The sequence below is a fragment of the Ceratotherium simum genome, chromosome 8, assembly GCF_057802395.1.
Source record: "Ceratotherium simum simum isolate JZ-2026a chromosome 8, ASM5780239v1, whole genome shotgun sequence".
Classification (NCBI taxonomy): domain Eukaryota; kingdom Metazoa; phylum Chordata; class Mammalia; order Perissodactyla; family Rhinocerotidae; genus Ceratotherium; species Ceratotherium simum.
In genome coordinates, this window is record NC_141907.1 from 62463476 (window position 1) to 62491178 (window position 27703).

Below are 27703 nucleotides of genomic sequence, written 5' to 3' on the forward strand. Positions count from 1 at the left end.
GCTTTAAAAGACATCGTGGGAGCAAGATAGAATATAAATCAATCAACAACAAATCTTGTTAGATTTTAGGTTTCAAGAGGGGAGAGGTCATGTCCCACTCACCTTTATAAATCCCATAACACTAAGCAAAACATATTTCTTGAATAAATTGATGATAATTGATAAATTGATGAATAAAGTGATAATATGGTAAAGCAAAAACATTCTTTGGCTTTTAAAAGAAGTTGATATTTTGGTGATTTTTTTCCCATTTACTAGAGTATTTGTGTAGATGTTTATCTCTCATTCTTTTAAATTTTCATCTCTCCTAACCATGCCCCCACCATCTGAGCTTGTTGCTCTTTTTTCCTGATTTGATTTCCCAAAATTTCATCTTTTGTATAGGTCTTTTTGGAAAAAAAACAACTCTTTAATTGATTTATAATGCATATTTGTCTTGTTTTGTTTTGTTTTCTAATAGAACAGAGATATATTTATTTCAACAAAATTATGAGGTAAATTACAAAAAAATAAAAATACTTGACACTCACTGAGATACCATTTTGTAAAGAACAACAACAATCAGCCTAAGTATAATAAACTATAAAGATCTGTTGATATTTTAATGGAGGAAAATAACCAGAAGAAACACAAAAATACTTTTAAAATACAGCATCATCGCCACAGCACATGAAAACATTTCCATAAAAAACTAACAATTTCCCCTTGGACATTTAATTTTTCAGCCCTCTTTGAATTTACATTCTGAAATTTGATGTTCTACTGCAGTTTATAGACCAGCCATTCTCTCATTCCAGGGACCAAGGAAGATCAGTCCCATCACAAGCAATTAAAAGAAACACGTCCAGTTAGATATATAGCACTTCAAGACTAATATTTAATCTTAATTGGCAACAAGTTTAGTGCAAACAAAATTATGTTTAGCAGCTTAGAAAATTCCTGGTGGGGAGGCATTCACCTCTTAGCCCTTACTACTTCCCCAGAGCAAAATCATTTCTCTCTTTTCATGAGTATGAATGCTGGGCATTCAAACCTATTGAAAACTACTGATGCTAATTCTTTTTTTTTTTTTGGTAATTTTATTTATTTATTTTTCCCCCAAAGCCCCAGTAGATAGTTGTGTGTCATAGCTGCACATCCTTCTAGTTGCTGTATGTGGGACGCAGCCTCAGCATGGCCGGAGAGGTGGTGCTTCGGTGCGCGCCCGGGATCCGAACCCCGGCCGCCAGCAGCAGAGTGCGCGCACTTAACCGCTAAGCCACGGGGACGGCCCACTGATGCTAATTCTGCTCTTTGTTAGATAGGGAGTTTCCATGAAAGATGGTTTCAGTCACTATGCAGATGAGCCACCCACTTTTTACATTTGGAAAGTTCCCCTTAGGTTGATTTTTAAAAAGGGGGGCCTGAATGTTGGTCATAACTGGATCTTACCCAACTGCTTCTCTGATCATGAAGAAGAGACCCAGATGAGGCACTAATCATTTCAGACATTAGCCACCATTCAAAGGAAGGTTGCATTCAAAGGAAGACCCGAGGACTGGGCTAAATTAAGTTCTACTCTCCAGTAATAATTTTATTTCACCGATTTGAATGCCAAAAAGGAAAAAGAAAAGAAGAGGAGCCATCTGACTTCAAACCTGGTGCTTTCCACTCTCAGCCAAGATTTATTCTCCAAATGAATAGAAGCCAGAGAGCTACTAGGCAGAGAGGATTTCATTTGAGCTTCGTCAATTCCTCGAATTGCATCGCTTCTTGTTAGACATCTGTTCCCTCTCTAGCCAAGGACTGGGGTTGCTGCTTCAGAAAACAATGTGGCTTACTGTGCCCAGACCCGTGGTGGCAGGGAAGAGGAAGAACACCTGCGGGGTTTTAAGTACCCCCTCTGCCTCTTGTCTAGATTTCACTGGCCCAAGGACTTGAGCCATCAGAAAGCTTGGATGACCTCTGAGGTCCAAGATGTGCTGACATAAAATCCAGGGAGATAAACACTAGGTAGGCCATCTCACTTGACCTCTCCCTTTACCAAATCCTCAGCAATTTTTCTATTCCCCTTGAATTCTCTCACTGAAGAGCTCAAGGATGGGGGCATGGTGGCTGTGTGTTGGAGAGAGGAGTCCACCTCAGTCACTATACTCTTCTCTTTCCCTTCGAGTGGGAAATTTCTCATACTGGTTGGCCAATTTCCATTTGCTGTGCTGACTTTTGAGTAGTGCAGCTAAGGAAGTCTTTCGGGTGACATTTCTAGATATTTCCTGGCTCTTGGCCTTCCTGGTGGGGGAAGAACTTCGGACTAAGGGATAGACAGGAAAAATGGGCTTGCCCCTAGGGGCTCCCAATAGCTGCCATATTTCCCCAGACGTATTACTGGTCAGATACTGCCACGGCTTCTTCCCACTGCTGTCCCGGACATTCACCCTAGAAGCCAACCTTTGCACTAGCAATTTGATGACTCCCTGGTGGCCATGAATGGCTGCAAGATGCAGAGGGGTATACCCACAACTGGACTTCACATTTACATCAAGGGTGATCCCTGCTTTCTGTGCACCTGCAACCAAGTCCTGAAGGGCCCTGAGGTCACCATGCTTGGCTATCCAGTGCAAGGCAGTGTACCCAGTCAAGAAGTCTTTGTGCAAAGCCAGCTGGGGGTCCTCCCAGAATAAAGTCAACACCTGAATCCAAGAGCCACTGGCAAGCTTCACAATCCATTCATGCTCCCTGGCATCTAGGGGGACCAGGGATGACTTGTGCTCTGAAGGTCTGTGTGGCACCCAGGCTGCAGGCCCCTCCCCACCCGGGACCCACGAGCTGTATGGCCGACCCTGCTCAGTAACAGCAGCCTTAATGTCTGCAGGTTTTAGTGTCAGAGCGGCATCCACCCTTGGGCTGAACACTGCTCCTGCCTTGGAGGGCTTCCTGGACCGTGGTGGGCGCCGGCTCCTTTTCAGCAAGTCCTCCTCAAAGCATTCCTCATCAGAGGAGGACACTTTGGCTCTCCCTGCCTGAGAGCTCCTCCTGAGGGATCTCCTTAACTTGGGAGCTGGCCAGGGCAAAGGCTCCTGGGGGTGGCCTGTAAGGCCATTAGCCCCTGTTGGGACCTGCTGAGAGATGTGACCAGTATCTCTGTTTCTGAGGCCCGGAGGGCTCCTGCTGGGGTTGCCCTCCTTTGCAGAAAGGCCCCGAGCTGGATTCCTGAGCTTTCTCCAATCTGGGGTTCCCAGGGCAACCTGCAGCCCCTCTTCAGAACCTCCAGGGGACTCTTTGGGCCCAGTGCTGCTCTCCTCACTACTGTGGCTCTCCTGGTCCACAAAGTCATCCAGATCTTGGAGGGACAGCTGACAGCGAATGCTACGAAAGACTGTCAATGGAGAGTTCCCGGTCAGGGATTCCGGAACAACAGGAAAGAGAGAATGCAAGGAAAGAGGGGGGTCTGACGGCACTGAATTAGGTTCCTGGACCCAGAAGCCCAGCTCCGAGGTTAGCTGGGGGAAGTTGTCTGGCAGCACCGACCAGGCTCGGATGGGGCCCTGGTTCCGGGCCTCTGGTACCTGAGGGTGTCTGGCCACCCATTCTCGAGTGCGCTGCTGCTGCTGCTGCAGGGTCGAATAACGCAGAGAGCTCTGAGTCAATAGCTCCGGCGGGTCTTCGGGAGGAGTAAGGCGGGACAGGAGAGCAGGCGGGGAAGCCCCGCTGCCAGCAGCCTCGACGGTTGTGGGAGGCGAGCGGGGCGCTGCGGGCACCTGTGCGGGCTCAGCAGGCGCGCCTTCCCGCTGCTGCCTGGGAGCGCCGCGGTCATCCTGGGCACGCGGAGCCCGCGGCGGCTTCTCCCCGGCGGTGGCGGGGTCCGGGACTGCGCCGAGCAGCGGTTCGCCCGGGAGTCCCTCCAGGCCGTTCTGGAGGCATTCCCAGCAGCAGCGGCCCTGCGTCTCCACAGCCGCGCACCTGGCTCCGGCCTGGGCAGCTGCCGCCGCAGCCGCGGGCACCGGCGCCCTGTGGCCGGAGCTGCCCCTCCGCCCGCCGCCTCCCCGGGCCGCCTCCGGGGTGCCGCTGACCGGGAGTCCATTGCAACCTGCGTCCGCGGCTGGGGCTGCGGCACCTGCTGGCTCCTCCTCTGGCTCCTTCTCGCGCCGCCGCCTGGGCTGCTGCGGCGGCGGCGGCGGCTCCCCCCGGCGCGCGCCTCGCGGGGAGCAGGGCGCAGCTCCCCCGGCAGGGGCGGCGGCTGCGGGTGGGTCGCGGAGTCTCTGCAGCCCCTCCTCCCCCAAAAGGTCCCTGTACCTCCTCTTGAGCACCACGTACTTGGTGCCGTCGGGGTCCTGGCGCACTGCGGCGACCGAGTTGACGAAGCCCTTGAAGAGCTCCCGGCGGCGCTGGTGCTGGCTGGGGGGCGCGTCGGGGTCTCGGAGAAAGCTCTTGAAATGGCTCAGCAAGGCGGCGTTGGTCACTCTGCCCCCAGCCTGACACAGAAAGTCCAGTAGTGCCTCCTGGCTCAACTCTCGGGCCATCGCTGCCTTGTCGTCCCCTGCCCCCGGGGTGTCTGCGTCTCGCCCTCCCTGCGCTCTCCCCCGCCAGCAGAAACCCTGGCCTGGTGTGTGTCACCTGCGTCCGGGGCGGCGCCACCCGCCTCCATCGGCCGCGGAGGCCGGCGCTGCTGGCAGCCCGCGAACGCGCCAAGAGCACAGCGGGTCCTCCGGACAGAGGCCCCCGGGCTGAGCCCCCGCGCGCAGCCAGAGTGGGAGAGGGCGGCTCTGAAGCCGCCCCTGCGCGACGCGGGCCTCTCGCAGCCAGTCCCGGCGGCGAAAGTTCCCGGGATAGGTCGGAGTCGGTTTCACCTGCGCCCTGGCGACGCCCCCTCCCTGGCTCTGGAGGAAGGGCCCTGCCCGCCTCCTCCTGTCCCTCCGCCCTCTGAGGTCTCCCCCACCCCTGCCACCCATCCCAGATGAGTCAGGCTGGTCTGAGACAGAGAGCGCCGGTAGGTGAGGTTTCGAGCAAGCGGCAGTCGGCAGCGAACCTCTCTGCAGGACGCGCAGCCGCTCCTGGCCGGGGAAATGGAAGGCAGGTAGGCGATCGGCCGCTCATTTGGGTCTCGGCCACATAGGAAACGAAAGTAGTAGATCTGTTCCTGCCCTCTCCTTTCGCTGCCTAAGTTGTGGCTGAAGTCGATGGGTGGGGAAGAAGGTGCAAATTAACCGGCATCCTGCGGTCTCTCCAAAAGGTGCCTTTATTAACGCTGTGGGGTAGTAATTTCAGGTTCTCTGAGGCAGTATTGAGGTCGGGGAAACTCATTTTGCATCCAAAACAAACCTCTCTAGATCTGAAGATACTACAAGGGCGGCTCCTCCTGCACCAGCTCCCACGGGTCCAAACACACCGAAGTCTGTACTGAAACAAGAAATCACTTTGACGGTTACGGGTTGGTTTTGGCCTTTTTCTTCCTAACGGTCTCACGTGGGGGGGGGGGGGAGGAAAAATCAAAGTTTGATATTTGTTTGCCCCAGCAGCTAAAATGAACAGGAATTATGTCTCAACAGTTCAGGTATTTGGTGCCTAGTGTTACTTTGTTTTTATTTACTCTAAAATTTGTGAGCAGAAGAGATTTGTACAGTCTCTTTTGTGTTGGCTTAAGTGAAGTTGTCGTTTCTCTCCGAATGGAAGGTTTCCTCCACACGTTCAAAATGGTAAGCATATTCCAGGCTGGCCTGCTCTGACCCCACTGCTCCCCGCGTTAGAATGGCCGCTTGACTCGCATTCTCCACTGAGGGGCTGTGAGTTTCCTAATTCCGAGTCCAATTGCAGACTAGAGCTCTCTTTCTCACCGGCCTCTTCAGGACGGCAGAATCGCAGCACTTTTCCTAACAGCTGCTCTCTCCCTTCATTTCATCTGTCCACAGGCTGATCCTGCCCTTTCTTTAATAAACCTCTGGTCTTTGAGTTGAGATCCTATTTCCTTATCACTCCTGTTTGCTTGCCCAAGATACTTGCATTGTTTTATCTATTTACCTATCCGGCTCTACGCCCTCCCCCATTCTTTTCTTTGGCTGTCTTCCCATTTCTTTCCGTTGTGATGTGGTTGTTTAGTCCAAACTGTGACCGCAAATAGGCCTAGTTTTTGAAAACCTCTGCCTGCTGTATTTCCTATTATAAAGTCTCTATTTTCTCCTGCCCTGTCACTGCCCTCTTCATTCCTGTCTTCCTCTCATCTTTCCACTTTTTCTTTTTTTTCTCTACTATTTCTGATTGTTTCATGAGTCCCTGTCCTTTTTACCAAGAGAAGGTATTGAAAGTGTGTTGGCCTCCAAGTGTCAATATGTTTTGGCATGGACCAATCTTAGTGAGTGCCACATAGGCCACATTAGCTGAGCTTTATTTAAAGTCCCCAACATAACCTGGTACTTTTCCATAAATGAATCAGACTCCTTGGCTTTAAATGATCTAGGTCAGAAAGAAGAACTAGGAAATATTTTTGTCTATTTTTGGCATTTTCTAGAATCCAACCCCAATACTAGGTTGAGAGAGGGATAATGGTTTCCACTGAGGTCTCTAAATTAACTTCAAGCCTTTGGGATAGTTATTAAAATAAATGTTTTGTATTAAACTTCAGCTTCCTTTTGGGTTTATTTCCTGGTGTTGAGTCTTGGTGGCATTGAGAGGTGTGTCCACACCTAGGGCAGGAGGGAGTCCAAATGGGAAACTCAGGTGGGCGTTTTAGAGCAGGAAGTGGAGAAAATCCCCCTTTAGTACTTTTCAAAACTTCTGGTTACAAAGGAGGGGACTTGTGCCAAGAAGGGGTGATGATGTAGACAGAGGTTTGAACCTGAAGCATTTAAGAGGTCTAGGGAGAAAGGAAGGGGTCATCAAGGGCATGGTTGTTGAAATCAGATTATCTCTGAGGGTTGAGGGTGGAATTAGTAGGTCTGGAGGAGTAGAAAGCAGGGAAAGAGAAGAAAAAATCCAATTGTTATAGATTTCTGCGTGCCCAAGTAGTTAGCATCTAGACCTCCTCTCCTACTTTTTCTCTTTCTGTCCCAGGTTAAAAGGATAGAATTAGAATGCTCTTCACCTGAACTCAGAGAGCCTTTTTATTCCTTCTGCATGCACAGTTCATTGTTTGCAAAAATATTTATGGAATGCCTATGTTGCCCCAACACTACTGGAAATGAGTACAAAGAAGATAGCATGCTCGAGAACTCACTGTTTATTGGGAGCAACCAACCAGAGAAATGGCCTGAACCTGTGCATTAAGTGATTTAACAAAGTTGTGCACCAGATGCTGGAGAAGTTGAGGGGCAACTCAACTTGCCCCTTGGGGGATCAGGACAGTTTTCCAGTAAGAGGCAACTTTGAGTAGAAGAGGTGAGAAAGAGGCAGAGGAAACCTCGGTGCAAAAGCAGAAAGATCCAGCTCAGCACAGTGTATCTGGGGAACTAACTGCAAATAGATCTGCTTGGCTTTAAGGAAGAGGACATGTGTGAATGTGCTGGAAATGAGAGTGCAAAAGTAGGAGGGAGTCAGAAGATGAAGGGCCTGGGGAGGAGGGCAGATTTGTGTTTTAGAAAGATCATCCTGGAGATAAGTGCTGGCTTGTAATCATGACCCATATTAATGAATAAAAATAGCACACCGTAGAACAATAGTGTATTAAACAAAATCTAAGACACCACTGATTGTATGATACATTTTGGTTTCAGAGATGTTAACATGTGAAAACTATGCCTCTTAAAGTAGAAGAAATACTGGGGTCAGCCCAGTGGCCTAGCAGTTACATGCTCCGTGTGGGAGGCCCGTGGTTGGCAGGCCTGGATCCTTGGCACGCACCGCCGCACCACTTGTCAAGCCATGCTGTGGTGGCGTCCCATATAAAGTGGGGGAAGATGGGCATGGATGTTAGCTCAGGGCCAGTCTTCCTCAGCAAAAAGAGGAGAATTGGCAACAGAAGTTATCTCAGGGCTAATCTTCTTCTTAATAACATCTTGTTTTCAGAAAAAAAAAGTGTGTTTGGGAGTAAAATTTGAGGACTGGGTCAGGGGTGACTTGAACTTTTTCTTTATAGCCTTATAAACTATTTGGCTATTTTACAATGAGAGTATATTACTATTTAGTTTGAAAAAGACAAAGAACTAACAAAGAAAAGTAGGCATAGATGAATAACAAGACAAAGAAAAAAACACTATCAAATCTTAGGCTGGAGTGGGGAGATGAAGCTGCCAGCGGGGAAAATGGTCCAGAAGTGAGATGATCCAGAAAAAGGATGCAAAACGTCTGAGTTCAGCAGTGTCAGAAAAAGGAAGATGAACAGATGTATTAAGGAGATAGTTAGTGGGCAAATTCAACAGGATTTGGAGCCAGAGGAGCCTGGGGTGAGGATCAAGCTTGGCTTCTCTCATGCGTCTAGCTTGAGTCACTGGATGGATGGCTGTTACCATCTACACGGATAGAAAATATAGAATAAAGGGTCTGTTTTGGAAATGGGAAAGATGATAAATTCAGTTTGGGGCATATTAAGTTTGAGGTGCCTGTGGGCCATAAAAACAGGAATATCTAAAAGGTAATATAGGTTTGACGGGCCAGCCCCATGGCTTAGCGGTTAAGTGCGCCTGCTCTGCTACTGGCAGCCCAGGTTGGGATCCTGGGCGTGCACAGACACACCACTTCTCTGGCCATGCTGAGGCGGCACCCCACATACAGCAACTAGAAGGATGTGCAACTATGACATACAACTATCTACTGGGGCTTTGGGGAGAAAAAGGGAAAAAAAGGAGGAGGATTGGCAATAGATGTTAGCTCAGGGCCAGTCTTCCTCAGCAAAAAGAGGAGCATTGGCATGGATGTTAGCTCAGGGCTGATCTTCCTCACACACACACACACACAAAAAAGGTAATATAGGTTTGAGGCTCCAAGAATGTATGACAGTATCATCTATAAATGGTCATTTAAGCCACAGGCAATGATAAAATTGCTTAGAAAAAGATATACAGGCAGTGGGAAGGGAACGGGTGGAGGGTGAACCCACGTTTACCAAAGGGAAAGAGGAAAAGAAACCTGTTAGGGAGACTTAGAAGGAGCGGCTGGAGGCGGAAGAGGAACACCACTGAGTGGGTATCACAGAAGCACGGAGGCAGAAGGAGGAACAGCTTTCTAGAGATGACGCCAAGTTAGATAAGAAGTGAAATATGCCCATAGCCTGTGAGGTCACTGGGGCCTGGTCTGGGGCAGTGTTGGAAGAGTGGTGGGACCGGAAGTCAGGTTACAGGGGGGTGAGGAGTGAATGGGGTTAGAGTAGGGTGAGAAAGACTGGACCGTGAAAGGAAGGAGAAGAGAGAATTCTAGATAAGGAGAATATCAGATCATGTAACCTAAGATTTTTCTTTTTTTTTGGTAGTTGTTAGAAGAGATATGATCATGTCTATGTGCTGAGGGAAAAAAGCCAGGAAAGGATAAGTTGAAGACCTAGAGGAGAGAGTAAATAATTGATGAAACAGGGCTTGGGGGTGGGGCTGGAGTCCAGAGTTCAGGGAGAGAGATTCCTGAGGACAGGACAGGGGAGAGCTGCTTTCCCATCAAGAATAGAAAGAAGAAAAGTGGCTATTGTATTAATTAGGGGGCTAATAGGTCAGGAGAAACGGTTTGAGGAAGACTTGGTGGGGTTGAAAAACAAGTACAATGGGAGTAAGTGAATATAGGGCTAGAAGTTTAGGATATTTTGAGCAGATCAAATATTGTTAAGTCCTGGGGCTTAAGGTTTCCAAAGTGGAGTAGTGTGGAGGTGATGACAAGATTCAGAGCATGACCATGTGGATGAAGCACAGTGGAAGTGAAAGGCATTGGGGGAGAAAACATCATGGAACTGTGAGAGGGGGTGCTGAATGAGTCTTACACAAGCAAGTTTGCTGAAGCCATTTGGCATGCGGAGGAAACAAGAATCATCTGCGTAAATCTTTAGTATCGTGGCATGAGTAACACAGATGGCATTTTGCCAGGAGTACCCACTGTGCTCCTCATCAACAGATGCAGTCAGCAAACAGTGTAATCTAGTGATTTATACATGTGTGTCACATTCCAGATCACTGTCCTTTATCTGATCCTCAGAACAAGTATGGGAAGTGTGTGGAACAGAGGTCCTTACCTTGCAGAAAGTAGTTCTCCTTGCTATTAATTTGTATGTATTTCTTGTAGGATGTGTCTAATGTGCTTATTCTTTGCCTTTGGTCCAAACCTCTACTGTGGATTTAGAGTGGTATCTCCACCTAAGAAGGTGGAACTACCCAATGTCAATCATCCAGGTAGGTGAGTAGATCCCCAGGTGAAACCAGAGCTAAGGTGGACCGTAGAAAGGCAGGAGAGAAAACCAGGGTGCTCACCCACTCTCTCTTTCTACCTCTTTCTCCTCCTCCTCCTCCTCCTCCTCCTCCTCCCCTCTCTCTCTCTCTCTCTCCCCCTCTCTCTCTCTCCCACTCACTCAGGTTTGGATTTCTGCAAGTCTGGGTACTCCCCCGGGCACACTGAAGTAGCAGTGTTGAGGTGCTGAATGCTGAAGTTGAGGGCTCTAACTTACGAGCCAGATAATCCAATGACAGAGGGCTCTCCACATTCATTTCCCTTCTCCTGTCCTGAGCCTTTATTTGTTTGTTTTTTTGTCGTATTTATTGAGGGCCTACGATGCGGATGCACCTTTCTGAAGTTAGGAACACAGTGGTAAACCAAACAGACAAAATCTCTGCTTTCGGGAAACTTACATTCCAGTGGGGAAGTGACAGACAATAAACGTAAAAGTAAATGAGAAAATATCACTCATGATAAGCGACCAGATACAAAAGGTGACTGATAGGATAGAGACTGGCTGGAGAGCTAATCTAGCAAGGATGGACAGGGAAGGCCTCTCTTAGACGAGAGCAGCAAGCAGAGACCTCAAAGATAAGGAGGAGACAGCCATGTCTCCTGGAGGAGAGGGAGCAAGATGGGGAACGCATTCCAGATAGAGGGAATAGTTAATGTTACATCAGAAATGAGCACTGTATATTTGAGGAACAGCAAGAAAACCAGGGGCTAAGCTGGAGCACAGTGAGAGAGGGAAGTGTGGAGTGAGAAGTCAAAACAGTGAGCAGGGTCTGGCTCTTGTAAGGCCTAATGGGGTTTGGGGTTTTTTGTTTGTTTGTTTGTTTGTTTTTGGTGAGGAAGATCAGCCCTGAGCTAACATCCATGCCAATGCTCCTCTTTTTGCTGAGGAAGACTGGCTCTGAGCTCTATTGCCAATCCTCCTCCTTTTTTCGTTTTCCCCCAAAGCCCCAGTAGATAGTTGCATGTCATAGTTGCACATCCTTCTAGTTGCTGTATGTGGGATGCCACCTCAGCGTGGCCAGAAAAGCAGTGCGTCGGTGCATGCCCGGGATCCCGAACCCGGGCCACCAGTAGCGGAGCGTGCGCACTTAACCACTAAGCCATGGGGCCGGCCCCGGTGTTTGGGTTTTAATCTAAGTGTGATGGGAAGCCATTGGAGGTTTATAATCAAGAGAGTAACATGTGATTTATGTAGTAAATGGATTGTCTGGCTGCTGTGTATAATAGATTATAGGGAATGCCAAACTAGAAGCAGAAAATCCAATTGGGAGACTACTGTAGAGGGGCAGGTAACGGATGGTTGTAGCTTGGAATAGCAAGGTATCAGGTGTAGAGAAGGACTGAGATTTGGAAAAGGTTCTGGAGGAAGAACCTAGAGAATGGGCTGGTGGGTGGGTATGAATTTACCATGACTGGGAATATTGAGGTAAGTCCTGATTTGGAGCTAGGAAGTCAAGTGTGCCCTTTTAGAGAGGTTAAGTTTGAGATGACCATTGGACATCTAAGTAATGATCTACAGTAGGTGAGTGGACATATATGTCTGGAGCTCAGGGGTGAAGTCAGAGTCAGAGATATAAATTTGAGAATCTTGTGCATTGAGATGGTATTTTAAAGCAATGGGATGAATTTTTCTATGGGGTGAATCTAGAAAGAGAAGAAAAGAGTTCCATGACCAGCCCCAACATTAGGGGTCTTGCTTAAATATTATAACCTGTCTCAGCCATACTATGGCAATGAGAGGAATTGTAAAATCCATGTTTTGTCCCCCTAAGGCCAGTCTGCTGGTTGTGGCTGCAGCAGACATTAGTGTAAGAGACACCCCAAGAGTAAGGTTCATTTCAGGGTCTGAAGTAAGGTCCAGCTACGCCTCCTCAAGTGGAAAGTCTCCCTGCATTGCCAACTTTAGAAGGTGTGGGTTTAAATTTGTTAAAGGAGTCAGCAGATTTTCCATGTATATAGGAAACCCAAGTTTCAGAGTTTCGTGTCTTGTGGAACTGATGCTCAAATCAAGTTGACCTCAAATCTAGCATTTTGTGCTGGAGTCATAATCTTTCCTCAACTGTCTGGAGTATTCGACCCAGTTGACTATTTTTTCCTTTTGAAATCTCCGTCTTGGCTTCGACAGCCATTACTCTTTTCTGGGTCTTCTTCCTCCCCCCTGACCCAGCTCTGAGTCTTCCTTGCTAGCTCTTCTTTCCATTTCTTCTTTCGACATTCTATGAGTTCTCTCTGAGTAACTTTGTCTATTTTCCCAGCTTCAATTACCACCTATATTATTATGATTCTCAAATCTATATGTGAAGCCCACCTAGAAAAAGCACAGACCTTCAATTAGTCTGATCTTGGCTCTGCCTCTAACTATTTCTTTAAACTTGGCCGATTTACAAACTCTCTGGGCCTCAGTTTCCCCATTTGTACAACAAGGGAATTAGACTCTATGATTCTGAAGTTCCTTCCAGTGCTCACATTCTGATTCTAAACTTGATGCTACTTCTCATAATCTTAATAGCAATAATGACCTTCATTTCATACCATGTGCCTGACATTGAGCCAAGTACTTTACACATATTACTATATTCAATTCTCCTAACAAATTCCTATGAAGTAGGAGCTATTATTTTTTTTATTGATGTGTTAATAGTTTATAACATTGTGAAATATTTTTTGTACATTATTGTTTGTCAGTCACCGTATACATACCTCCCTTCACCCCTTGTGCCCAACCCCCAACCCCCTTGCCCCTGGTAACCACCATACAGTTCTCCCTGTCCGTGTGTTGGTTTATATTCCACATATGAGTGCAGTCATGTGGTGTTTGTCTTTCTCTCTCTGGCTTATTTCACTTAACATAATACCCTCTAGGTCCAGCCATGTTGTTGCAAATGGGACGATTTTGTCTTTTTTTATGGCTGAGTAGTATTCCATTGTATATATATACCACATCTTCTTGATCGAATCGTCAGTCATGGGACACTTGGGTTGCTTCCACTTCTTGGTTATAGTGAATAATGCTGCCATGAACATAGGGGTGCATAAGCCTCTTTGGATTGTTGATTTCAGGTCCGTTGGATAGATTCCCAGTAGTGGGATGGCTGGATCAGAGGGTATTTCTATTTTTAATTTTTTGAGGAATCTGAGGTAGGAGCTATTATTATCCTTATTTTGTAGTTGAGGAAGTCAAGATCCAGATAATGTAATTTCCTACCATTTTATAACCAGTAAGCGGCCGGGCTGGGATTCAAACCCAGACAGTTTTAGTCTGGAGTCAGCACCCTTGAGCCCCTGCTCTGTGCTTACTATTTACCTTCAAAGCCCCTGATCCCTGTGCTGCTTTCTCATCTTAGCTCCATGTCACTGCCTCCTCTAGACCCTTACTCCTTCTGTTACCCTCTCCCTTGCATCTTCATCCTCTTCCTTGCTTCATCTCTGCTGCCTATTTTCCTTTCTGAAACAAACCAAAACAAAAAAGAGCACCTTGCTTTGAACCGCCCTTCCTTCAGTCACTGCCTTAGATCATCCTCATCATTCTTGCCTATGTCACCTCCTCCTCGAGGCCTTTCCTGACCTGGTAAATCCACTTCCTGTCTCCAGGCACCTCCAGGCACTTCTATTTGGGGAAAGTTACGTTTGAGATGCCCAGTAGACATTAAGTAGAGATGGCAAGTGGGCAATTGGATATACAGTTCCAGAGCTTAACTTTCACAGCACTATTTCCACTATTAGAAATAACTTAACGGAGTTGTTCATTTTTGTGTGGCCCTCTCAACAAGAACGCAGGCTCCAGGAGGGCCAGGACTGTGTCCTGTTCACCACTAGCAAAGAATTAGTTGTGGAGAGAACTCAGAATAACAAGGGGTATTACTTTCTTGAGGCTGCTGTAATGCATTATCACAATCTGGGTGGCTTAAAATAACAAATGTATTCTCTCCCAGTTTAGGAGGCTAGACGTTGGAAATCAAGGTGTTGGTGAGGCCACACTCCCTCTGGAGACTCTAGGAGAGAATCCTTCTTTTCCTCTTCCAGCTCTTGGTAACTGTCTGTATTCCTGGCTTCCTTGGCTTGTGGCCACATCACTCCCATCTCTGAGTCCGTCTTCACACGGCCTTTTCTTCTGTGGCCTCTCCACCTCTGTCCTTTACAGGGACATTTGTCATTGGATTTAGAGCCCACTCAGATAATCAGGGATGATCTGATTATAAGATCCTTAATTTAGTTACTTCTGCAAATCTTTACCTTTTTCAAGTAACGTAACATTCATAGGTTCCAGGAGTTTGAATGTAGACGTATCTTTTGGGGGGACACCATTCAACACACTACACAAGGGAACAGGAGGAAGTTCAGGATGTCTTCCTCCAACCCCACCCCTTCTCCCTTTATTCTGGCTAACCTAAATTTCCTTCAAGATTCAGCTCAGTGGTCACCCAATCAAGGGAGCCACACCCCCAATCCCAGTATATGCCCTTCCTATAATGATAATAGCTATTGCATATTCAGTGTTGTTTTAAGGGCTTTATTTGTATGCCCTCACTTAATTCTTGCTACAACCCTGTCAGATAGTCTCTATTACTATCTTTATTTCACTGAATGCTAATAGCCTGTCTTGTTGTCTTTCTTCCCCAATAGACCTCCCCCAGGGCAGCAACCAAGACTTATTCATCTCTCTGTTCCAAACACGCACCATGGCACATCCAGGCTCTCTATAAAGGCTGGTGGGCTGAATAAATGACTGAACAAGAAGTAGGTTGGTACTAGACTAGGGAGGGTTTAGAGTGTTAAATTAAGACATTTGGATTTTCCTTTTTAGATCACAGGTGGCCAAAACCACAGAGTTTTAAAGCTGAGAAGTGATAGGATGGACCCCTCTTTCAAATATATCCTCTCCTTGGGAGACATCTTATCAAATATTGTTTTAATTATCACTTCCAAATATATAGCTCTACCTGGGCCTTCCTCCTGTGCTCTAGTCTCACATTGCCAGCTTCCTGCTGGGTCTCTCGAGGCCCAAATTCAGCATATCCAGACCAGCCCTCTTTATCCTTCTCTTTCCCCAAAGTCACTTTTCCTGTGTTAATGAGCTCACAGGCACCCAAACTAGACAACTTGAATTAATCCCCAATACTTCCCTCACCCCCACTGCCAGTTAGTCCTCAAGTCCTGTCAACTCCGTCTCCTAAACTTCATCTCACATCCACTTTCTTGTTCACTGCCATATTTCAGGCTCTTGCATCCATCACCCAGACTATTGCGCTAGCCTCCTTACCAATCTCCCTGCCTCTAGTCTTCTCTCTCCAACTCCAGTCCATCCTCCACTCTGCTGCTCATCTTATAAGCCTAAACACCAGATCTGATCATGTCATGCTCTTGTTAAAACAATAACAAACAAAGCTCTAAAACAACTCTGCAGTGGTTCTTCACTGCTTATAAGACCAAGATCTTAAAAATCTAACTACAAAGATCTACTTTTCCTCCCTATTCATTCACTCAACACCACGTATTGAATGCCTACTAGATATCTGGTACTGTACTCATTACATTTATATACTAGAGAGGGAGATGCCCCACACATATATAGACGGACATAGGTGTTCTCCCTTGGACTGCCTTATGTCACAGGTAGTAAGGGAAGTACCCTAAGGGAAGATACTACAACTGGAAGAGGCTGATAGTGGCATCCTCACCTGTTTGCTTTCAGTGTATACTGTAACTTTATTGCTATTTGCATGTCTGTTGAGTGGATTTACAGATTATATTATCTAGTTTTAAATTAATCTTCACCAAGAGGGCAAATGATTTAAAATAATTCTCACATATCTTTAATCTTTAAGTATTAAAGATAATACTTAACTTTGGGGCCAGCCCAGTGGTGTAGTGGTTAAGTTTGCACACTCTGCTTCGGCGGCCCATGGTTCACGGGTTTGGATCTCAGGCGCGGACCTACACACTGCTCATCAAGCCATGCTGTGGCGGCATCCCACATACAAAATAGAGGAAGATTGGCACAGATGTTAGCTCAGGGACAATCTTCCTCAAGCAAAAAAAAAAAAAAAGATAATACTTAACTTTAAGCCCAAGGGACTGAGGCTACACCTAGTATGAGCCTTCAGCAACATTAGACTTATGACAGTAACCTGGTAACCACATCAGACAAGAATTGACCCCCAAATTTAAAATTATGGAAAAGAACATTTGAAACAGAGATTTATGCTGGGTCGGCCGTGGCACAAGTGGTTAAGTGTGTGCGCTCCACTGCGGCGGCCTGGGATTCGCGGGTTTAGATCCCCGGCACGCACCGACACACCGCTTGGCAAGCCATGCTGTGGCAGCATCCCATATAAAGTGGAGGAAGATGGGCACGGATGTTAGCCCAGGGCCAGTCTTCCTTAGCTAAAAAAGAGGAGGATTGGCAGATGTTAGCTCAGGGCTGATCTTCCTCACAAAAAAAATAAATAAATAAATATAAAAAACAAAACAACAACAACAAAAAGAAACAGAGATTTACACTCTCCATCTTTAATGATGAGCTCCTCCTTAAGTGTGTATTGGGGCTTGAGATATTAGCTGATAATAATGTAAAAAGCCATCATGATCAGCATATCTTTGTGTGTGTGTGTGTGTGTGTGCAATGTACAAATAGAGTCTGATGTGACTATAATTTTTGTGCTTATAGAGGGATGGTTCATAAACATTCCCAAGCAGAGCATCATGCTTTTATTAGCTCTCACAAGCTTTCCTAATATGTCTCTCCTGGAGAAAGTAAAGCACCCAGACAAGCATAAATAAATTGCTCAGTTTCATATTGTTAGATGTTACAAAGTAGGGAACAAATTAACGAGCTTTCAGTTCTCACTGTTTTTAAACTACTTTATGCTTACCATGTTCATGATTAACAGTATCTTTACAATTGCTTATTTTTTCCTTATAATTTCTACTCATGTTTGCTTTTACAGTGTACATTAGTATAGTAGTGCATGCATATACTTTTAAACAAATAAATTGCCCTGGGCAACTTGTCACTCCCTAAGCCTGTTGCATGTTTTTCTACAGCTTTTCTTTTTTTTTTTTTTTTGCCTGACGAAGATTAACCCTGAGCTAACATCTGCTGCCAATCTTCCTCTTTTTATATGTGAGCCACCGCCACAGTATGGCCACTGACAGGCAAGTGTTGTAGGTCCACACGTGGGAACCAGGCCCCAGTAGCTGAAGCAGAGCATGCCAAACTTAACCACTAGGCCACCGAGGCTGGCCCCTTTTTCTACAGCTTTGTGCACTTGTTACTCTTTTTATCAGTCTGGTTTCTCTCTTCTTCCATTTGGCAGAATACAAATGATTATTCAAGCCTTCCCCAACATCCAGAGACACAAATAATCACTTTCCTATCTCTTCCTTTAGAACGTCCCTCTGTTACGTACATCTCACCTTGAGCTACACTTGTCTTGTTAGTGTCTCTCGTTAGTGGATTGTGAGTTTCCAGAGGGTAAGGATCATTCTTAGTCATCATTTTGTCCCTAATGCCATGCAGTTGCAAGTAGTGGGTGTTGCAAGTGTTAATTGAATTCAATCATCTCATAAAATTCAGTGTCCTAAATTTCAAACCAATATGACATATATAGAAACATATGAGACAATATGATGTATAAAGAAACAAGAAACAGAGAGCTGTGGATTTAAAGCAAGAGCCTTACTTTCACATACAGCATTTTGTAAGAATGATTCTTAAGGTGTGGTGTGTAAGTCCTCCTGACAGACTATAAATTTAACAAATGAACATCCTCATTCATTACAAGTGAAGGTTGTGCAATTCCACGAATTTTCATTTTTGCATGCAGCTAAGGGCTACTTAGTAATCTATTAAATGAGTTATTAAAATTTGATATTTATAAACTAAGCTACAGTTGGCACATATCTAAAGAGTGCTAAGGATTCTAATTTAGCACTCTACAAAAAAAGTCTGGCAGCCACAAAAATGCTTGGCAAATGCACATATGCAGATATTTGGATTTCCCCCAAATTTCAAAAGGCCATCACTATTATATTGAGGTAGCTGAGGTTCTGATTAAAGTTCATCTTGCTTATTAATTGTATATTACCATTAGTTTAGTTTTATCATTATCATTTTGTTCTGGGTGTCATTAATTTGTTGGTGTGTCAGCAGGATAGTTTTAGACATGGGCTGTGGAGGCAGATTGTCTACTGTATAAAATTTGTATAAACTTGGGCAAGTTATTTAATTTTTCTGAGCCTTAGTTTTTCCATCTCGGAAGTACTTCTGTCATTGGCTTAATGTGGGGAATCATTGAGTTAATGCATGTGAAGTGTTTCCATTCGCATGATACTTGGCACATAGAGAAGGTGCCTGGCACATAGTACATGGTTATATTAGTTGGGATTTGGCTCAGGTAAGAGTGACAGAAAACAAAAATAACAGTGACATTAAAATAGATGTTTATTTCTTCACACATAACCATGGGCAGCCCAGAGCTGGTATGACAGTCTGAGATCATCCTCTACCCAGGTTCCTCCCATCTTGTTCTTTCATCGTTTCTCAAAATGAGATTTCTACTCCATAGTCTAGATGGCTGTTCCAGCACCCGCCATCATATCTGCATTCCAGCCAGCAGGAAGGAAGAATGCAAAGAGAATGGCATAACCCCTCTCTCCAAGGACGCTTCTCAGAAGTTACACGCAGCGCTTCTGCTTACGTTCCCTCGGCCAGAACTTGATCACGCAGCCACATCTAGCTGCAAGGGAAGGCTAGCAAATAACATCTTTATTTTGAATAGGCATGTTCCATACTTAAGAAAGGGGAGTTTGTTACTACAGAAATAGATTTAGCAACTGGAGCACTACTGGCCTTTTGGACAGGACAGTCTCTTTTGAATGAGACTGTCTTGCATATTTCAGGACATTTACCCCTCCAGGCCCCAGATACTACCTACATGCCAGTAGCACCCTCCCAGTATTGTATCAACCCAATGGTTCTAGAATTTAAAGTTACCCTTAGGGGGTAGCACTATCTTTAAATTTTAGGTTACTCTGGCAGGCATTTTTTCTGCCCACATAGCCCTGAGCTAACATCTGTTGCCAATCCTCCTCTTTTTTGCTGAGGAAGATTGGTCCTGGGCTAACATCCATGCCCATCTTCCTCTACTTTATATGGGACACTGCCACAGCATGGCTTGACAAACAGTGCATAGGTCCCCACCGGGATCCGAATCCGAGAACCCTGGGCCGCCAAAGCAGAGCGTGCGAACTTAACTGCTATGCCACTGGGCCGGCCCCATGTGACCCTTTTTCTAATAACAGAGTTGAGAAAACAGGTCAGCATTTGGCCCAGGTCGGGCCAAATGAAATCTTTTCCCAGGTTTTTAAAAATTGGACCTAGGGATAGAGTTTTAATTTCTTCATGGGTTGAGATGTAAGATCCAGGGCTCTTCATAAACTACTGGTAGGAATATAAAATGGTGTTGCTGCTTTGGAAAACAGTCTGGCAACTCTTCACAAGGTTAAATATAGAGCTACCATATGACACAGCAGCTCTACTCCTACTCATATATCCAAGAGAAATGAAAACATGTTCACATAAAAATTTGTGCGTGAATGTTGTTAGCAACATTATTCACAATAGCCAAAAAGTGGAAACAGCCCAAGGGTCCATCAATTGATAAATGAATGAACAAAATGTGGTCTGTTCCTACAATGGAATATTATTTGTCAATAAAAAGGAATGAAGTATTGATACATGCTACAACATGGATGGACCTTGAAAATATGCTAGTTGAAAGAAGCCAATCACAAAGGACCATATATGATTCTATTTATATGAGGTGTGCAATACAGGCATACCTTGGAGATATTGCAGGTTTGTTTCAGATCTCTAGAATAAAGCAAATATCGCAATAAAGTGAGTCACACGAGTTTTTTGGCTTCCCAGGGCATATAAAAGTTATGTTTATGCTATGCTGTAGTCTATTAAGGGTGCAATTGCATCATGTCTAAAAAAACAATGTATATACCTTAATTAAAAAGGCTGTTTTGCTTTTTTTTTTGTGAGCAAACGCCTTTGGAAAAATAGCACCCATAGACTTGCTTGAGGCAGGGTTGCCACAAACCTTCAATTTGTTAAAAATGCAATATCTGTGAAGTGCAATAAAACAAGGTATGTCTCTATAGGCAAATCCATAGAGACAGAAAATAGATTACTGGTGGCTGGGGGTGGGCAGGAATGAGGAGTGACTGCTAATGGTATGGGGAGATTGAGTCCAATCACATGGCCAATGATTTGATCAATCATGCCTATGTAATAAAACCTTGATAAAAACTCTACGGAGGTTCAGAGAGCTTCCTGGCTGGTGAATATATCAATGTACTGGGAGAGTGGCACAAGGTCTTGGTTCTTCCTTCATTCCAGACCTGGCCTTATGTGTCTCTTCCATTTGGCTGTTCATGAGTTGTATCCTTTATAATAAAACATTAATTAAAAGTATAGTGCTTTCTTGAGTTCTATGAGTCATTCTAGTGAATTATCAAACCTGAAGGAGAGGTCAAATGAACCCCCAAATTTGTAGTCAAGCTGGTGGTCCATCAGAAGTGCAGGTGGCCCCCTGGACTTGCAGCTGGTATCTGAAGAGGGGGCAGTCTTGGGGTACTGAGCCCTTAACCTGTGGGGTCTTCACAGTGTCAGATGTGAATGGAATTGCTGGACACCTGTGTGGTGGTAGAGGATTGTTGGAGTGCGCTGGGGAAGGTAGCATTTGCTAAGTGGGCCATTATCTAAAAAGGTTGAGGACACTACAGGAAAGTACTGAGTACAAAAGCACCAAACCTTGAATATAGATAGAAGGTAGTAATTATGCAACTTTGAGGCACTTCTTAAAGTGAGAGATAAAAGTATTGACATTTTTAGAGTTGAATTGTACTTTACAACATGAATGTTTACTAGGGATACCTTTCAAAAGATACTTTCTCGTCTTATCAACCTTTTCAAAGATAATGAGGCCTGTGTACCTAAAATTATTTAGGGGTAGATCTGTCTGAAGGTGAAATTAGAGGCTCTCTTTTAGTCATGATTGTATATATTTCTACCAGGAGAAAATTTCCCTGACCCTTGAAACAAAACAGCTGCTGCTATCCAAATAAGTATGAATGCTGATATGAATGCAACATTTTTATTACATTGATTCTTTTCGACAAGTTGGTTATTTACATACTTGCTCTGCACCCTCCCCTCCTCTTTAGTCTCCCCCTTTTATACCCTCCACTCCCAGATAGGAAGAAGGACATTCTTAGAAATTCATCTAGACAATGGCAGAAATACTCCTGAATTTAAAGGGACAAGAAACAGTCTCTTATGAAAAAAATTACATCACTCCAAGCTTCAAAGCAATTCGTGTGGCATAATATGAGCTAAATATTTACAAAATGAATATAAATAATGAGAGGATTTTTTATTTTTTAAATTTTTTTTGTGAGGAGGACTAGCCCTGAGCTAATATCCAATGCCAATCCTCCCCTTTTTTCTTGAGTAAGAAAGGTCCTGAGCTAACATCCGTGCCCATCTTCCTCTACTTTATATGGGACACCTCCACAGCATGGCTTGACAAGCGGTGCGTGGTGCGTACCCGGGATCCGAACATGCAAACCCCGGGAGGCCGAAGCAGAGCACGCACACTTAACTGCTTGCGCCACCAGGCCGGCCCCAATAATGAGAGGATTTTTTAAAGCAACAATTAAAAATAATACAGAAAACAACTAGTCAATGTGTGTGAATATAGCGTCTTCCTATTGAGGAATCATATCACTATCATGTGTGTGACTTTGATGTCAGAATAAAAGAATAAAAGATTTCGGGCCCACTGCTTGGCAAGCCATGCTGTGGCGGCATCCCATATAAAGTGGAGGAAGATGGTCATGGATGTTAGCCCAGGGCCAGTCTTCCTCAGCAAAAAAAGAGGAGGATTGGCAGATGTTAGCACAGGGCTGATCTTCCTCACCAAAAAAAAAAAAAAAAGAATAAAAGATTTGTTTCCCCCTAGACACAAGCAGTGGTTTTAGTGTTATTTCCAATGAGAATATTTACTGTACTTTGTTGAATTAGTTCATCAAATCATGATAAAAATGATATAATGACATTTTTTCCTCATTTTAAAAGGTTGCAATTACAGTCTTATGATGGGTCTTTATAGATTGCCTTTTGCACAAGAGAAACCATATTACTTTCCTCATATTTTAAAGCTCCAGGAATCTCTGTTCATAGCACCTTGAGGAAATGGTGAACGTCAACGAAATTATGTAGACAATTTTTAGTTTGCTAATTGAATAACAATTTAGTTCATCAAAGTGGTTCCTAGAGATTATAACAAGTAGTTTGTTTATTTTTAATTGCTAATTCAATTTCAGCTGTAACAATTTTGTTTAGAAAATGACTGCAAAGGAGAAAGTATTACAGGGCCGGCCCCGTGGCCTGGCGGTTAAGTGTGCATTCTCCGCTGCTGGCGGCCAGGGTTCGGATCCCGGGCGCACACCGACGCACCCTTCTCCGGCCATGGTGAGGCCGCGTCCCACATACAGCATCTAGAAGGATGTGCAGCTATGACATACAACTATCTACTGGGGCTTTGGGGGAAAAAATAAATAAATAAATAAAATTAGAAAGTATTACAGAGCAAGAAGATAAATGATCAAATGTGTAATAATCTTTAAGATTCCAGCAGGCACAGGGCTTGTGATACTATTTAGAAGAAATGAGGCGATTCTGTAATTTTAACTTTCAAATGTAATGTATATTACATTTGTAATAAAAATAAACACATATCGTTCTATTTTCTTAATGAGTTAAATATATTTACATAAAGAGCTGTGCATTGTAGTAGAAGGAGCACCGTGTGGAAGTCTGATGTGTTGGTTCTAGGTCCTACTTTGAAACCATCCTGCTCTGTGATTTCAGACTTACAAGCTGATGTAACATTCCCGATTCCTGATTCCTGATCCTGGGGAACAGAATCAAGAAATCTCTAATGTACTTCCTACGCCCAAATTTCTGTGATGAATTCCATAATCTTCAGGATGTGCCTCCAACATTGACATGTTTTAGGAGCAGTAATGAGCACAGGATTTTTGTCATGCTAAATGGATCCCCAGTCCTGCCGCTTACTTGCAGTGTGATCTTGGGCAGGTAACCTCTCTGAATTCTAGTTTATTCAACATTAAAACCAAGTTGATAATACACAGCAGACACAGTTGATGCCACGCCCCGTAGCCCCACAGCCGACTGCAGCCGCAGGGGACAGCTCCTATGCCCTGTCAGCTGCCCACCTCTGGGCCTGCCTCCATCTCCTTCACTGCCCGTGGGCTTTTTCTGGTGCACACTGACTTGCACAGCCCAGAGGTCCCAGGGATTTAATGTCCCCAAGTGCAACCCTCCACCAGTGAGAGGCAGTCTTCCTGACTGTCAGTGGGACAATTCAGAGGCATGTTAACACAGTTCCTCAGTGGGTCCCCAGCTGGGTCGAGCCCTTGTTCCCACAGTGGTAACCTGCTCGTCAATAAACACTCTACTGGCTTTCCTCACCTACCTGTCTCACTTTCCCCACGATCTCATTTGTGCTTTCTGGGGTCAGCTCCCGAATAATCTACTTGCACACAACTTCTTGTCTCAGGCTTTGCTTTTGGTAAACCCCATTTCACAATTGCTGTGATGATTCATTGAGAACACGTATGTAAAGCACCTGCTAAATCCTATAGTAAGACCCCAACAAATAGCAATTATGATGATATCTGACAATCAAACCAGATTTTCATAGTTCTAGGCAATGTTTAGATTGTGTTTCTATAGTTAAGTGATGTTTACATCCTGCTAAAGCATATTAACATAATATTATGAGGTATCTGAAATGCATAGAAAATTTTTTAAGTGGGGTTACTTTAGGTATGATTAAAAATTTGGCATAGGAAAATAATATTTGTTAAGGATTTTTTTTTGCTTTTTCTTTTCCCTGTCTCATTTCTCCTTTTCATTGTGTCTCTATACTGAAGTTATAATTCTGCTTCTATATGAAATGTCATAAATTGAGTACTATTTCCCTGAATAAAAGGATTGAAGGGCATTAACAATATAATTAACAGCCTGCGTATAAATATAAATCTTTTGACTGATATTCAATGAGTCCACAAGTGTTTAATCATGAAAAGTTCATTTATTTGACTTTTATCTAACATGACAATTCTACAGAAGAATGCTAGGTACTTTGTATTCCCTTCAGTGCTAGGATTGATTACTTTAATCATTTCTTAGTCTATGTCTTTCCTAGGCAAGTGTATTTAACAAGTATGTTGTTTGCTGTTAATATGTCCCTATTCAATTTAAAATGCATTCTTGGCTTGTAAGAAATTCCACGAACAAGCACACAGCTTATGTGAAAGTTCTAAAAAATGATGAAATGGAGTAGAATGAATCTTGTAGCAAGCAACTGGTATGTCAATACTACCAGTTCTTAATTACATATGCTAACTGAAAAGACAGGCAGGGTTTCCTTCCTTCTTGCTCCTGAATAATATACCATTGTATATATATGCCACATCTTCTTTATCCATTCGTCTGTTGATTGGCACTTAGATTGTTTCTATATCTTGGCTATTGTGAATAATGCGGCAATAAACATTGGAATTCATACATATATCTCTTCAATATCCTGTTTTCATTCCCTTTGGATATATACCTAGGAGTGGAATTGCTGGATCGTGTGGTGGTCCTATTTTTAAGGAATCATTTTTCTTTATGAAGGTGTGGTGACCTGGGGAGCCCAATATATTGGTAGTGGGAATATAAATTGGTTAGTTCTTTCTGAAAAATAATTTATGTATCAAGAGTTTTAAAATATTTATACTTTTAGATCCAGTAATTTAACTTCCAGGAACATTTCTTAAGGAAATAATTAGAAATTTAGACACATGTGTGCAAAGATGTTTATTGTGCTTTTTATAATAGCAGGAAGAAGACTACAAGGAAAGGAGGAAAGAAGGAAGAAAGAAAGGGAGGGGGGGAAGAAAGAAAGAGAGAGAAAAGAAAAAAGAAAAAAAATTGGAAACAACCTAATATTCAATAGCTAAGGACGCATTCACATGATGGACTCTTTTGCAGCCAGAAAGATAATTTTATTTATCTGTAGCAATGGTTGATAGCTTTCATGCATAAAAACTTCCATAGCTCAAGAAAAAAAGATAAACATTCCTTATGGAAATAACAGGCAAATGATATAAGTAGGAAATTTACAAAGAATGAAAAAAATGGTGAGTAAAAATATTTCAAAAATTCAATCACTAACTGTCATATAACTTTAAATAAAAAAACTATAAGCTATCATTCTTTACTATGAAAACGGCAAAGATTTTTAAAAATCATAGCCAGTGCTGCCAAGAGAGTAGAGGGCTTTTCTGTAAAACAGCAATATGTATCAAAAGCTTCAAAATGTGTGAAAAAATATTCATAGCCTAATTAAGATTTCTTAAATTTTTTTTTGTAGGAACTTGTTTCTACTCCAAGTTAGTTAGATATTCAATGAAAGGTATAAAGGAAGTATGGTGCATCTGAAAGAAGCCAGTCTGAAAAGGCTACAAATGTATGATTCCATTTCTATGACATTCTGGAAAAGGTAAAACTATAAAATCTGTAAACAGATCAGTGGTTGCAAGGGGTTCGGGAAGGGTTGAATAGGTATAATAAAGAGGATGTTTTAGGGTGGTGAAACTGTTCTGTATGATACTATAATGGGTCATACATGTAACGGATATATGACACTGTGCATTTGTCAAACTCCATAGAACTTTACAACATAAAAAATGAACCTTAATGTATGCAGATTAAAAAAAATCATTTAGGAGGTTGGGGATCCTAGGATGGAATACAGTGTGACAAAAGAATATAACTGTATTACAAATGTATGAAATATCCTCACTGAAGGGGAAAGAATCCTCCAAAAACTTTTAGAAGTAATAAACGAATATGGTAAAGTTGCAGGATACAAAATCAACATACAAAAATCAGTTGCATTTCTGTACACTAACAACGAAGTAGCAGAATGAGAAATTAAGAATACCATCTCATTTACAATGGCAACAAAAAGAATAAAATACCTAGGAATAAACTTAACCAAAGAGGTGAAAGATCTGTACACTGAAAACTATAAAACATTGCTGAAAGAAACTGAAGAAGACACAAAGAAATGGAAAGATATTCCGTGCTCTTGGATTGGAAGAATTAACATAGTTAAGATGTCCATACTTCCTAAAGCAATCTATAGATTCAATGCAATCTCTATCAAAGTTGCAACAACATTTTTCACAGAAACAGAACAAAGAATCCTAAAATTTATATGGAACAACAAAAGACCCCAAATAGCTAAAGGAATCCTGAGAAAAAAGAACAAAGCTGGAGGTATCACACTCCCTGATTTCAAAATATACTACAAAGCTATAGTAACCAAAACAGCATGGTACCGGCACAAAAACAGACACACAAATCAATGGAATAGAATTGAAAGCCCAGAAATAAACCCACACATCTATGGACACCTAATCTTCAACAAAGGAGCCAAGAACATACAATGGAGAAAAGAAAGTCTCTTCAACAAATGGTGTTGGGAAAACTGGATAGCCACATGCAAAAAAATGAAAGTAGACCCTTACCTTACACCATACACAAAAATTAACTCCAAATGGATTAAAGACTTGAATGTAAGACCTGAAACTATGAAACTTCTAGAAGAAAACATAGGCAGTATGCTCTTCGACATCGGTCTTAGCAACATATTTTCAAGCACCACGTCTGACCGGGCAAGAGAAACAATAGAAAAAATAAACAAATGGGACTACATCAAACTAAAAAGCTTCTGCACAGCAAAGGAAACCATCAACAAAACAAAAAGACAACCTAACAATTGGGAGAAGATATTTGCAAACCATACATCTGAAAAGGGCTTAATCTCCAAAATATACAAAGAGCTCATGCATCTCAACAACAAAAAAACTAACAACCCAATTAAAAAATGGGCAAAAGACCTGAACAGACATTTCTCCAAAGAAGATATACAGATAGCCAACAGACACATGAAAAGATGTTCAAAATCATTAACTATCGGAGAAATGCAAATCAAAACTACAATGAGATATCACCTCACGCCCGTCAGAATGGCTATAATTAACAAGACAGGAAACAACATGTGTTGGAGAGGATGTGGAGAGAAGGGAACTCTCATACACTGCTGGCGGGAGTGCAAACTGGTGCAGCCACATGGAAAACAGTATGGAGATTCCTCAAAAAATTAAGGATGGAATACCATATGATCCAGCTATTCCACTGCTGGGTATTTATCCAAAGAAC

The 27703-nt window shown here is 43.5% G+C and overlaps 1 protein-coding gene and 1 long non-coding RNA gene across 3 annotated transcripts; one reads left to right on the forward strand and one right to left on the reverse strand.

The window, feature by feature from the left end:
* Positions 1 to 576: 576 nt before the first annotated feature.
* Positions 577 to 4772, reverse strand: SOWAHB (sosondowah ankyrin repeat domain family member B). Its single transcript, XM_004430856.3, has one exon. It carries the CDS (start codon positions 4497 to 4499, stop codon positions 2121 to 2123), a length of 2379 nt encoding a protein of 792 aa, XP_004430913.1. The 5' UTR covers positions 4500 to 4772; the 3' UTR covers positions 577 to 2120.
* Positions 4773 to 4987: 215 nt separating this feature from the next.
* LOC147916484 (uncharacterized) lies at positions 4988 to 26555 on the forward strand. 2 transcript variants are annotated; one of them, XR_015552936.1, is made up of 4 exons: positions 4988 to 5053; positions 23273 to 23500; positions 25313 to 25614; positions 25848 to 26555. It is a non-coding gene; the product is annotated as an uncharacterized LOC147916484 (long non-coding RNA). The 2 variants fall into 2 exon arrangements; XR_015552937.1 differs by lacking the exons at positions 23273 to 23500; positions 25313 to 25614 and adding an exon at positions 5307 to 5407 and having other exon boundaries at positions 4990 to 5053.
* Positions 26556 to 27703: the final 1148 nt, after the last annotated feature.